The sequence below is a fragment of the Electrona antarctica genome (assembly GCF_951216825.1).
Source record: "Electrona antarctica genome assembly, chromosome: 1".
Classification (NCBI taxonomy): Eukaryota; Metazoa; Chordata; class Actinopteri; order Myctophiformes; family Myctophidae; genus Electrona; species Electrona antarctica.
In genome coordinates this window covers 1,008,245-1,022,758 of record NC_136806.1, presented here as the reverse complement: position 1 = coordinate 1,022,758, position 14,514 = coordinate 1,008,245, and the positions used below count along the sequence as shown (strand labels likewise).

The window sequence follows — 14,514 nt, the reverse complement described above, 5'->3', positions numbered from 1 at the left end:
AGCGCGTCTCCCCTGCTCTTTATCAATCTCTCTCGTCTCTCCCAACACACACACACACACACACACACACACACACACACAGTCAAGTGGCTCCGCGAAAACAGCTGATCTGCGAGCTTGCTGGCAGACGACAGCGTAGCTTGCTCGTTAGCTGTCACTCATTAATTTGTTCCACCTGTGTAGAAGCGCATTGAAGTGGGCACAGGGCAAAAGCAGAACCTGTGACCGTTTTGCTTAACAATGATCAAAGTTCACTTCTTTTTAGCAATAGGCTATGTGATGCTAGAGTGTGTGTGTGTGTGTGTGTGTGTGTGTGTGAGTGAGTGAGACACGTCAGACATTCCATTCAATGGAACTCTTTTGTTCTCACAGAACAAGGTGAGAAAGGTCAATCACCTCAGCTGCAGCCCACTCACCAAATTAATGTGCAGTTGTGCACGGTAGACTTTGGAGAGGGACTTTGGAGAAGAACAAGGAGATATAAAAAATCATAACTTCTGACTAGAAACCTACTTTTTTTTACATGCTCATATCACATTCTCGCCAAGATATATTTTCGAGTTAATAAAAAAAGGAAAAAAACAATATTTTTGTTTAATACAAAAAAATAAAAAAAATAAAACGAATGGTTCAAGCCCATTAATTAAGATTCGAGTGCCAACCCTAACGAGCGAACATTCGAACCTTGAATGTTTGGGGACAGCCTTAACGTGATCCAGGTAAATGTATCTTTCCAGATGGGTTGATATTTGCGCCCCCGGACTGCTGGCTGCTGCTGACGACACCTAATTATTAGCTCTTAAAAGAGCCGTTGTGTTGGCGCTGACAGTGCTGTCCGCATCGGCAGCTACGTTGTCGGCGACGGGCATCGTGATCTTGTCGGCGAATTGTAGCATGGACTGGACGAATCTCTTCTTGGCTGGAGGTGGCTTCATCATAATAGTCAAATGGAAATAAAGCCTACTGTACTGCAATGCAACATGTATACTACCTGGCAGCAGAACAAAAGCCACCTTATTAGCATTTGAATGAATACCTGTTCGCCCAACCCCCCAGTGGCCCAAGCACCCTAAAAGGTAACGTCTGTAAAGGTGTGTATGCCTACGTGACAAAATGACCAGGGGGAGGGGATCTTCAGCCCTTGATTACGTGACAAAATGACCAGGGGGAGGGGATATTCAGCCTTAATCTCAGTGGGTGCCATTTGGCTTATTATTTTTTCAGTGGGTGCCCAAGCCCTCAGGCACTCCCAAAGTTGACGCCGCTGAGTCTGACCATTCCTCACCCAGGAGTCATCACAGCTCTTTATCCAGACATCAGTCTGACCCTTCCTCACCCAGGAGTCATCACAGCTCCTTATCCAGACATCAGTCTGACCCTTCCTCACCCAGGAGTCATCACAGCTCCTTATCCAGAAATCAGTCAGACCCTTCCTCACCCAGGAGTCATCACAGCTCTTTATCCAGACATCAGTCTGACCCTTCCTCACCCAGGAGTCACCACAGCTCTTTATCCAGACATCAGTCTGACCCTTCCTCACCCAGGAGTCATCACAGCTCCTTATCCAGACATCAGTCTGACCCTTCCTCACCCAGGAGTCATCACAGCTCCTTATCCAGACATCAGTCTGACCCTTCCTCACCCAGGAGTCATCACAGCTCTTTATCCAGACATCAGTCTGACCCTTCCTCACCCAGGAGTCACCACAGCTCCTTATCCAGACATCAGTCTGACCCGTCCTCACCCAGGAGTCATCACAGCTCCTTATCCAGACATCAGTCTGACCCTTCCTCACCCAGGAGTCACCACAGCTCTTTATCCAGACATCAGTCTGACCCTTCCTCACCCAGGAGTCATCACAGCTCTTTATCCAGACATCAGTCTGACCCTTCCTCACCCAGGAGTCATCACAGCTCTTTATCCAGACATCAGTCTGACCCTTCCTCACCCAGGAGTCATCACAGCTCCTTATCCAGACATCAGTCTGACCCTTCCTCACCCAGGAGTCATCACAGCTCTTTATCCAGACATCAGTCTGACCCTTCCTCACCCAGGAGTCACCACAGCTCCTTATCCAGACATCAGTCTGACCCTTCCTCACCCAGGAGTCATCACAGCTCCTTATCCAGACATCAGTCTGACCCTTCCTCACCCAGGAGTCATCACAGCTCCTTATCCAGACATCAGTCTGACCCTTCCTCACCCAGGAGTCATCACAGCTCTTTATCCAGACATCAGTCTGACCCTTCCTCACCCAGGAGTCATCACAGCTCTTTATCCAGACATCAGTCTGACCCTTCCTCACCCAGGAGTCACCACAGCTCCTTATCCAGACATCAGTTTGACCCTTCCTCACCCAGGAGTCACCACAGCTCTTTATCCAGACCACAGTCTGACCCTTCCTCACCCAGGAGTCACCACAGCTCTTTATCCAGACCACAGTCTGACCCTTCCTCACCCAGGAGTCATCACAGCTCCTTATCCAATTAACTAGACACCCCACATCCTCCCCCCCCCCCCCCCCCCCCCCCCCCCCCCCCACTTGAACTCCAAGATTAGGTTCCATCCTGGAGGCAAATCTTTCCGGTGATAAAATGGCCACCAACAAAATCAAAAAAAGTCAACCAAATAACAAGATTCCTATACAGGATCTCCTCACTGGTCAACAAAAACACCTTGAAGACCTTAACAGGAGCCCTTGTACAAGGCTTCTTTGACTATGCATGCACCTCCTGGTACCACAGCACCTCAAAGGCCCTTAAAACTAGGCTCCAGACCTCCCAAAACAAACTTGTCAGGCTCCTACTTGGCCTCACCCCCCAAACCCACCTCACCCCTGCCCACTTTGACAGACTGGCATGGCTTAGGGTCGGCGACAGAGTACAGCATCTTGCAATGGGTCTGGTCCACAAGATTTGATACTCCACCAAGATACCCATGTACCTGTCTAGATACTTCCTTAATGTTAACGAAGTCCACACCCACAACACCAGAGGGAGTGCAACGAATCATGTTCAACCCAGATTCGGCACAAACAAGGGACTAAATTCTTTTCGCTCCTATGCCACCAAAATGTGGAACGCCCTACCAACAGTCATTAAGACATGCAAATCCCTTGACTCCTTCAAAACCGCTCTCAAAGGGCACCTACGGATGGCTGCAATTCGAAACTGGCCCCCGTAAAATCTGAATCCCCCCCACCGCCCCCCCCTTTTTCCCCTCACTGTATATGTTTCTTTTCCCTTTTTACCTCCATTATGATGAATTCCTGTACTGTTCTTTGTCTATATAGAAGTGTCTATTTGTACGTCTCTAAATGTTTTGATGAATTGAACATGGTGGACCCTGTTGTAAACAAGTGTAATGCTTAATTGGGTCGTCCACTCACAGTTAACAGCCTTTGTATTGAGTTTGTGCTTGAAATGTACTGTAATTCTGCAAACTGTTAATACAATTTTCAATCAATCAAAAAACGTTATGGGCTTTTTTTGTCCCATTTGCCTTTTTCAGAGATTGGGGTATAGGTCTAAAGTATAGCTAAAAAGGTTTTTTCACAACAATCCATTTCATATATAGGAGACCCTAAAGATAAGAGAAAACATGGTTGTGTTTGGTTCTACCTCGGGTAGGGGGTATCTAAAAAACTAAGTCCTTTTTTGAGGACTTGCTGCAGGACTAACTGCCGACAAGAAGTTAATAACAGTTAATAAATAGTTGAGTATGGCTCACGAGGAACGGCCGATATAAGAGATTAGAACACGCTTCATTCCAAAACACACAAACCACTCCCAGGCACACAAAGGTCAAGGTTGCTACAGCATTTTGTCTATTGTTCATCTCTGTCACGGTACGCTCCTCTGCCCTTGGACTTTGTCTGTGTTTTGGGACTTATTACTTGTATTTATGTTCTCTACCTTATTTTGTAGTTTTGTTCCTAGTGTTTCCTGTCTGCCTTGTTTGCTGTCTCCTGCCTTGCCCAAGGGGCCAGTGAGGCTATTCAACGTTGAAGCTCTGGGCCCTAGTGGTAGGAGGAGGGACTACAGGCGGACCCGTGGATTAATGACCGGGAAACCCCGTGCAGCTGGGCTTTAACATTGAGCGCTCGGCTGCACTTCCGCATTTGACCACCACAATTTGGTGGTCAAATGCGGAAGTAGACGTTCTGAGACGGTACTTCCGGCAGTCTTACGGGTGCTTCAAAACGCCACTGAGCAACTTCCACTGACATGAATAGCTGGGGGGGCGGAGCTTCGCGCCAGTTCAGTCTCTATCCTTTTATATACTCTATGGCCTTGTCTCACCTCCCTGTATTAGTGTAACCCTAGCCACCTGTGTTCTGTTGCCTGTTAGCCTATCCCAGTGTTGATTGTGTGTTTCAGTTCACCTGTGTGTAGTTAGTCTTGTCTATATATTATGCGCCAATGTTTTCAGCTCCTTGTCAGTTTGTCGTCGTGATTGATGTGGTCAGTTCCTTGTGTTTCCCTAGTTAGTTATTCCAAGTCCTAGTTATGTCCTAGTTGTTCCACAGTGTGCGTTTTTGAGTATTAAAACCACTTGAATTCACTCCTCTGCCTGTGCCTGGTTCGTTCTGCACCTCCAGAACCACATTGTGACAATCTCACTTGTGACTGCTGACATGCACGTTATTTATCATCCTATTGCTGTCCAATATGTTGGTTTGGTTCAGGGCCGGTTCTAAGGGGGGCCAAACGTGTGTCCTGCCCAGCGTGCGTGCGTGCGTGCGTGCGTGCGTGCGTGCGTGCGTGCGTGCGTATAGAGGGTATGCGCATGACATCATCATCAAACCCGGAAGTTATGCAGGAACGCCTACTGAGTGGCAAAAAACTACTTTCTGGCCTTGACAGCCCATGCATCCAAACAGAAAAGTCCTATCTGATTGCATTAAACAATGTTAAACAATGTTAAACTCACTTTGCATTGCTTTGCCACTCGATTTGCCACTCAATGATCCATTCACTTTAAGCATGTGCATACCCTCTATTAAGAAATAAATTAATGCACAAAACTATAGCATAATTTGTATCGTTGACCTATTTCTACATTCTATCTATATTGTAGAGCCACTTTCGTTCAACTTTGAGCCCTCTGTCACATGGGGACAAACATTGTGTCCAGTATCGCTACGCCAGCAGCAGCACAAAAAAAAGTTTCATTTGATAGAGGGTCAAAGACCATATAGTACCTTTTAATGAGAGGTACGTTCGTAGATGAAGGCTTAAAATGTATCTCAAATATTTATGTGAAACAAAATGAACACTTAAAGTGACAAAGATGTTGTGACAACTTTAGGGGCAGCGGTGGCCGAACGGTTTGCGGAGTGGTCTTGTTATCGGAAGGTCGCCAGTTCGAATCCCCAGACCGCTGAAGTGCCCTTGAGCAAGGCATTGAACCCCTACCATGAAATGTTCTATGAGCAGGGTCTGGCTGTAAACAAGCATCTCAAGCTTAGTCCATTCACCCTGGGTAAACAAAGAACTTTGCTTTGCTTTGCTTTACTCTTTCCCACTCTGTGTAGGGATCTTTGCCTTCAAATGTGCTCGGGCACACACACTGTGTGCGTGCGTGCCTGCGTGTGTGTGTCCCTTGTCCGCATGTCTGGGACATGTTTTTACGTTGGTTAAAATGACTTATACTGGATATCTTGTCCACTAGTCCCTTCCTGACATAACAGTTTAGTCTAGTTTTTATTTGTTGACAAAATTGTCAATATATTTAGTCTTAGTTTTAGTCATCCTAGATTAGTTTTCATCAGTGGAAAAAGGTAGTCGACGAACACTTTTCATCTCAGTTTTAGTCGACGAAATCAACACTGCACACAAGCATGTGAAATGTGCTTGTTGCTTGTTTGCGTGTGCGTAATGCTGTATAAACCCTTCATTTGGATCATTTCATATCTCACAACGTTGAACACAGAAGTTATTTCCAGGCCTGACCCTGACCTGACCTGTTAGTGACCACTGCGTCCTCTACAGATAGATACGGCACAGAGGAACACGGCTGGGGTCTGTTTAGTGCTCCCACTCGCTGACATTCTCACCCCTGATAACAGCTTAAGAGGTGATTAGGGCATTTAACCAGAGCAAGGGTTCACAAACGCCTATCATATTATCATCAACTCGGTCCCACAGACACTATTGTGGAAAATACAACTACAAGCTCACAGCGCCTCGCATACCTTTACAAATGAGAGCTGAATAGAGATTGGCTGTTGGCTGTTTATGTTGTCAGCCTGGGTTTTATGGAGATCATACATGCAACGCTGGGTCCTCTGGGGCCTCTGGGGGGTCCTCTGGGGGGTCCTCTGGGGGGTCCTCTGGGGGGGCCTCTGGGGGGGTCCTCTGGGGGGGCCTCTGGGGGGTCCTCTGGGGGGGCCTCTGGGGGGTCCTCTGGCCTGCCATCCATCCTCAGCCGCTTATCCGGTTGGAAGCCACACGGATGATGCCAGCTCTTTAAGTGGCATTAACACGATGAGGGGCAGCGGAGGGAGAGCTGAGTGGCATTAACACGATGAGGGGCAGCGGAGGGAGAGCTGAGTGGCATTAACACGATGAGGGGCAGCGGAGGGAGAGCTGAGTGGCATTAACACGATGAGGGGCAGCGGAGGGAGAGCTGAGTGGCATTAACACGATGAGGGGCAGCGGAGGGAGAGCATTAACACGATGAGGGGCAGCGGAGGGAGAGCATTAACACGATGAGGGGCAGCGGAGGGAGAGCTGAGTGGCATTAACACGATGAGGGGCAGCGGAGGGAGAGCTGAGTGGCATTAACACGATGAGGGGCAGCGGAGGGAGAGCTGAGTGGCATTAACACGATGAGGGGCAGCGGAGGGAGAGCTGAGTGGCATTAACACGATGAGGGGCAGCGGAGGGAGAGCATTAACACGATGAGGGGCAGCGGAGGGAGAGCTGAGTGGCATTAACACGATGAGGGGCAGCGGAGGGAGAGCTGAGTGGCATTAACACGATGAGGGGCAGCGGAGGGAGAGCTGAGTGGCATTAACACGATGAGGGGCAGCGGAGGGAGAGCATTAACACGATGAGGGGCAGCGGAGGGAGAGCATTAACACGATGAGGGGCAGCGGAGGGAGAGCATTAACACGATGAGGGGCAGCGGAGGGAGAGCTGAGTGCTACTTCAACACCGTCGCCTTGCCTGGGGAGTGGTTGCACATTACACAACATGAAAGGTTAGGTGTGGAGGACACTCTGGACAGAAATAACCTATATTTCTCAGAGACACATGGGCTGCTTGGTGAGGCTGATTCTACAAAGTACCCTCACAATGATATGTATTTGGCCACGGAACCCCCATCCGAAAGTGTTTTGTGCTTTTATACTTTTTAGTTTTCACTTTGATGAATAAAGAAGAACCACCTCATTACCCAGCTTGGTCTGCTACATCAATCCTATCCTGATGAATAAAGAAGAACCACCTCATTACCCAGCTTGGTCTGCTACATCAATCCTATCCTGATGAATAAAGAAGAACCACCTCATTACCCAGCTTGGTCTGCTACATGAATCCTATCCTGATGAATAAAGAAGAACCACCTCATTACCCAGCTTGGTCTGCTACATGAATCCTATCCTGATGAATAAAGAAGAACCACCTCATTACCCAGCTTGGTCTGCTACATGAATCCTATCCTGGGTTGCATTCTATGCGTTTGACGTTATTACCTCGTGTTTACCTTGTAGATAAAATTGCTCTGGATTAAAACCCATTTTTGGGCGGGAACCCCTTCTGGTGTTTTAAAGCATTATGTTATACTTTAGCTATTGAAAAATAGCAGATCTACAAGTTCATAGCGCGGCACCGAGTGCCGCGCTATGAACTTGTAGGTCTGCTATTTTTGAAAAATCTTGAAAATGTGGCTCAAATCTTTGAATATAAATTCTTTCAGAGGGAAAGTTTTTAACTCATATCTTTGTTTCTGGGGAGGTGTACATACACCCGTACGTACACAAAAAACAACATATTTTCAGATGGGGGGCGGAGGCATATTACATATAAATTTTGGGGTCGTTGACATGTAATATTGAGCACCACTGATACAGAAACATAAGGTTTTTCAGAAAACTGTCAGGATTTAGAAGTCATTTTTTAAATTTCGACGTCAGGCCTGAATGGATTAAGACTAGAGCTGTAAAACGTCATTCTCCCTGACTGGCTGCTGTGACACCCCATCTCAAATCTGCCTCCTTCTCATATCAATTTGACCAGTTCTGTAGTATCAAGGACAGGTCAAGGTCAACGTTATGGTCTACAGGGGACATTTGTCTTGGTTACAATATACCAAAATATTTAAATAATTAGTTTGAATTATTTTGGTGACTGGTAAAGTGTCGGGATGACATGCTCATTAATGTCAGGTGAGGATGCAAGACAAGACAGACAGCTAGAAGTAATGTTTGATAATAGTTGCCTTTCATTGTTGCTCTTTATATATTAATAATAATAGCACCTTTCAAGAACAAGGTCACAAAGTGCTGAACAACAAGAGCATATAGAAAATATCATACATCAAAAACATAAAAAGGTGGAAAAAAAATACATCAGAAAGTACAAAGAGATCACAACGATAACGATAAAGGATTAAAAGCAGCTTTGTAGAAATGGGTCGTCAGAAGTGATTTAAAACGAGGAACCGAGTCGGCAAGCCTAATCTCCAGTGGCAGGGCGTTCCATAATGAGGGTGCGCGGATTGCAAAAGCCCGATCGCCAATAGTCTTTTTTATGTCTTTTTTATAGCCTGATTTTATGGTGAGAAGGGCTTTTCCCGAGGATCTCAACTCACGGGCTGGCTCATAGGGGTCAAGTAGGTCTGAAAGGTAGGACGGAGCAAGGCCGGACCTAGCCTTGAAAGTGAAAAGTAAAATTTCCTTTCATTGTTCCACTGGCATAACTTACATCACACCACCTATACGCTATGCATGTTCTAAGACTTTCTCATCAACATTGAATACTTGTTCACCTTAACAGAAACCACTCCTCTTGAAACTAACAAATGAGTGGAACAAAGAGGAGATCCGGGCACACTTCATATTAAAAGGAGGAAAACTGTATTGAACCGACATGTATCGACCTATACGGTCTTCATCAGGGCTAACAAAACACAGAGCAACAAACTCATTAAATAGGGCTGGAGACAGGTGGGGACAAATTAACCACTTAGAAGCAGATCACGTGGTTCAACTCATTACATATTTATTACATAGGAACAATCAGGCAATCATTAAGTAGAAAAAAGGAACAAAGGAAACGTGTGAAAAAAGGACCCATCAAATGAAAAAGTACACTTAAAGCTATACAAATACATTGGAAGGCTACACCCTTAAAAACAGATATAAATGCAAAATAATCTATAGGAAAAAACATGTATATCAGAGGACACAGACAATAGTAATAGTAGCAAAGGTTAATATAGAGCCCAAATTAACCTATACAAAGCACATGAAGTCAAATGAGTGGGATGGAGTGAATTAACACAGGATTGACCTGTTTATTAAGCTACTACTAATGAGACAAGACATCAGTTAAATGAGTTTGGGAACAGACGGCATGACACCAAAGACATAAAAGTACAACTATGAAGTGACAGTGAATAAATTGACCTTTCTGGCAAAACCACAAATCATTTGACTAGAACTTTCCAGCAAACAGAAAACAAGAAATAAAGAACTGAAATCTCAGCCATATGTATTTGTCACAGAACTGGATAGAGCTCTCTCTCACCATTATTCTGTAATTATTTCTCATCAGCAAGAACTGAACAGTGACGGTGAAGAAGGAGAACTTGGAAAGACGTTTGCGGACAAACCACACGTCATTTGACTAGACATTCCCAGCATACTTTAACTGAGAAAAGGAAATAAACTAAGGAACTGACATTTCAACCATTTAGCCTTATCAAGTCTAATTAGTTTTGAATTCAGTAAGGAAAGGGCATAATTCATGCCTTGCCTGCCTGCCTGCCAGCCAGCCATCATTGCTCTTACTAATGTGCTCTGTGTGTGTTTCAGTTAAGATCAACATTGTATCTTCAAATCCACTGCACACACAATGGTCACACAGCGCCCTCTTGTGGAGCGCTGATGAAACTGCAACATCTTCTGTTGCCTTTATGCGAGTGTTCTTTCACTCTTTAAGGTTGCAATTGTCTACATGACAGCATTGATACTTTTACTTCTTAAGTAAAACATGCGGGTACTTTCCACCCCCACCACTGTATAAACATTATAAAATAGACAAAACTAAACATTAATGTATTTCCCCATTTTGTCTGTCTGTTGTTTTTTGCCGTCGCTTCTGGGTGACGTCATCGTAACAGGACGGACCTGTAGTCCAACATGGCCGGACAGTGAGCTAACGCTGCTAGCACAGAGTGGCTAAACTGAACTATTCCATCCTCTGTGTTGTTATATCATTTATTTATCTGCATTCATTCACCAGTTAAAGAGTGTAAGAACCATGTCAGTGAACTATGCCGCCGGACTGTCTCCCTACGCGGACAAAGGAGTGTGTGGACTCCCAGAGGTGAGCTGCAATACAGCTATAGCTGCTAACACAGTAACACACACGCACGCGCGCACACACACACACACACACACACACACAGCCCATACAAGCTCACACAGCGTGTCGCACGTACCTTATGGTGTATTATTGTATTGCATGATGAGTTAATGCATCACAATTCACAATGCACTCTGTACTGTACAATGTGGACGGTTGGAACAATGTGTAGTTAGTGTGTGAGTGAGTGTGTGTGTGTGTGTGTGTGAGTGAGTGAATGAATGGGAGAATGTAATGCAGCACAATGTGAATGGTAGAATGTAGCCTGTGAGTGAATGGGTGAACTGCACACAATCTGAGAGTGAATGGAGTCTCTCTCTCACACACACACACACACACACACACACACACACACACACACACACACACACACACACACACACGGGTTGTGCATTACATTCACCCATTATCTCTCTCTCTCTCACTGAGAGAGAGAGAATGGGTGAATGTAATGCAGCACAATCTATGTAAAGCTGTGTGTATAATGTGTAAAGCACCTTGGATAAAGGTGCTATGTAAATGCACCATTTAGCCCCCAAAACACCCCCTCTACTGTCAGTGCCAAAACATTAGTTTTGTTTTGATAATGGGATGAATCTAGAGTTGCGATGCCCTCCATTGATGTCCCATTCATCCAAATAGAAATGACCAATCTGCTTGTATTATAACAGTGGCTCCCAAAGTGGGGTCCGGGGACCCCCAGGGGTCCTTGAGGGAGTTCCAGGGGTACCCAGCTAAATCATAGTTTGAAACCAAATGGACCCTTATGGGTCTGTAACTCTGAGAGTGTACAAATGGAACCTTTGTACACTCAGAGTTAAATTAACATTGATTATACAATATAAATTGGGGTCCCAGAGACCGAAATGCCATTAAATGGGGGTCCGACTGGGGGTTGACTAATGCATGTCAAACTGGGCGTCGTTGAAATTAAACTGGTTGAGAATCACTGCTAGAGCCGTAAAACTCTAGCAGTGGGGAGGAGGCATGAGGAGTCCAAGCTGCTTCTTTTCACCTGACAGGGGAGAGTTTCCCCGGCCGGACGTAACTGGACGTGGAAGGAACACGTTATTCCGACCAGTTCCTTTCCCCTCCATCAGGCGCCCCGGCTGGCCAGGGGGAGGCAGTTTTATTGACCAGGATTACGGCATGTTTTTGTGAGGGTACCTACCCTAGGGGACACGGGAAGAACATGCAAACTCCACACAGAAAGGCCCTTTTGCCAACCCCACCTCGGGTATGGGCACTGATGATGCAGAGGAGGGAACACGCCCCCAGTGCCCACAGCGTCCCCAGCTGGAATCGAACCCTAGCTGTGAGGCGGCAGCACTACCGACTTTGCCACCGTCACCCCCGACCCCCCATTTTTTTCCAAGTGTTGGAGTTTGGAAGCACGTTTTTTTTAACGGGTCGTGCTGATGCCACCTCCATTATGTGAAAATTCGAAACAGGTGGTACGCAGGTCCAACACAAATAATCACCTGCACAGAATTTCTTGACAGAAAGTAGCTCATAACATGTCTATGGTGGATTTTTATGAAACAAACGCTTTGCAGATTGAAAGTTTTCATTTAGTTTTATTCACATTTTAGTCACCTGGGATGTCTTAGTGTTAGTCTAGTTTTAGTTGACTAAAGTAAATATAACATTTTAGTGATTTAGTCGACTAAATAAAAATGTATTTTGGCGGGCCTTGATGCTGCTTATAGCAATGACTGATTTTACACTAGCTGAAAATAGCTATAAGCTCACAACTTGTTGTGCTTCGACACGTTGTGAGCTTGTAGATCGGCTATTTTCAGCATGCAACCAAAGTGTAAAACGGTTAGTCCCAATTCTTGATTCTGATTGGCTGGTACCCGTTGTAAATCTCACGATAATCCACACCTTCAATCACTTTATTTATCATTCCCAGCTGATCCCGCAGCTCTGTAGCTGAACTGGGGAAGGGGAGCGCTTGGTTGCCTTACACACCCTGGCCGTGTGGGCGTCTAAGCACCGCCCGGCTCATATGACTGTGAATGTGTGGCTCCGGACCGCCTCGTAAAGGCTGGGGGTCGGCAGCCAATTACATATAATTGTTGGGGTCCTTGACATGAAATAGTTTGAGAACCACTGACATAGAAACATTGTGTTTTCTGATTTAAAAGCCTTTTTTTTATCGTCCTCAGGTCTAAATGGGTTAATATTAACAGATTTGGTTAATACAGATATAACGGATGGGTTAATATTAACAGATATAAACAGATTAATTTTGATAATGAGTTTAAGCACAGAAGTCAGCGAGTAATTATTAAATTACAGAGGGGTGGGAGTATATAAGTTTTTACTTCTTCTCACTCCTTTTCGGATATGCTTAGTCTCTTTTTTTGTCTTTTTCTTTGTTTTGTTTTCTTATATTTTAAGCTATTTATTTTAAGTGTTTTTGCTTGTAATTAGGAAATACAAAGAACTGTTCTGTTTTATTTATTTTATTGCATATTCGAAATAAACATGACAAACAAACAAATATTAACGTTGAATTGAACGGTGCCCTTGTGTCAGGTGTTCGACGGCCCTGAGTCGGTGAAGGAGAAGGCGGAGCGTCTCGCCCAGTTGATCAGAGAGTCTCAGTACCTGGTGGTTCATTCTGGAGCGGGCATCAGCACGGCAGCGGGCATCCCTGACTTCAGGTGGGTTCAGCATCCCTGATTTCAGGTGGTTCAGCATCCCTGACTTCAGGTGGGTTCAGCATCCCTGACTTCAGGTGGGTTCAGCATCCCTGACTTCAGGTGGGTTCAGCATCCCTGACTTCAGGTGGGTTCAGCATCCCTGACTTCAGGTGGGTTCAGCATCCCTGACGTCAGGTGGGTTCAGCATCCCTGACGTCAGGTGGGTTCAGCATCCCTGACGTCAGGTGGTTCAGCATCCCTGACTTCAGGGGTGGGTTCAGCATCCCTGACTTCAGGTGGGTTCAGCATCCCTGACTTCAGGTGGTTCAGCATCCCTGACTTCAGGTGGGTTCAGCATCCCTGATTTCAGGTGGTTCAGCATCCCTGACTTCAGGTGGGTTCAGTCTTCAGGTGGGTTCAGCATCCCTGACTTCAGGTGGGTTCAGCATCCCTGACTTCAGGTGGGTTCAGCATCCCTGACTTCAGGTGGGTTCAGCATCCCTGACTTCAGGTGGGTTCAGCATCCCTGACTTCAGGTGGGTTCAGCATCCCTGACTTCAGGTGGTTCAGCATCCCTGACTTCAGGTGGGTTCAGCATCCCTGACTTCAGGTGGTTCAGCATCCCTGACTTCAGGTGGGTTCAGCATCCCTGACTTCAGGGGTGGGTTCAGCATCCCTGACTTCAGGTGGGTTCAGTCTTCAGGTGGGTTCAGCATCCCTGACTTCAGGTGGGTTCAGTCTTCAGGTGGGTTCAGCATCCCTGACTTCAGGTGGGTTCAGCATCCCTGACTTCAGGTGGGTTCAGCATCCCTGACTTCAGGTGGGTTCAGCATCCCTGACTTCAGGTGGGTTCAGCATCCCTGACTTCAGGTGGGTTCAGTCTTCAGGTGGGTTCAGCATCCCTGACTTCAGGTGGGTTCAGCATCCCTGACTTCAGGTGGGTTCAGCATCCCTGACTTCAGGTGGGTTCAGCATCCCTGACTTCAGGTGGGTTCAGCATCCCTGACTTCAGGTGGGTTCAGCATCCCTGACAGTACGTTTTAACAGCGGGAGATCAACGGCGAGCGTCGCTTGAATTTCATTGGCTATCGCCCACTATCGCCCAAAAGATGAATTCTTTTTTATCTTTTCGGCCGACGTTCCTCCGCCCACTTTTGGACCATCGCCTGTTCGCCTGCTATGGCCAGTAGTCACCTGTAGGGTCCCATAGACCCCATAGGCCAGTAGTCACCTGTAGGGTCCCATAGACCCCATAGGCCAGTAGTCAC

General features: G+C 46.3%; 1 protein-coding gene across 3 annotated transcripts in view; it reads left to right on the top strand.

Moving 5' to 3' along the window:
- Window positions 1-10,334: 10,334 nt before the first annotated feature.
- Window positions 10,335-14,514, top strand: part of sirt6 (sirtuin 6) — a 41,333-nt gene continuing 37,153 nt past the window's right edge. For all 3 annotated transcript variants that reach the window (XR_013790682.1, XR_013790683.1, XM_079508445.1), the window contains exons 1-2: window positions 10,335-10,556; window positions 13,140-13,267. Coding sequence is in view for 1 of the 3 variants with exons in the window: in XM_079508445.1 (XP_079364571.1) it covers window positions 10,491-10,556; window positions 13,140-13,267 (194 nt within the window). In the remaining 2 variants the exon portion in view is untranslated. The remainder of the gene's footprint in view (window positions 10,557-13,139; window positions 13,268-14,514) is intronic.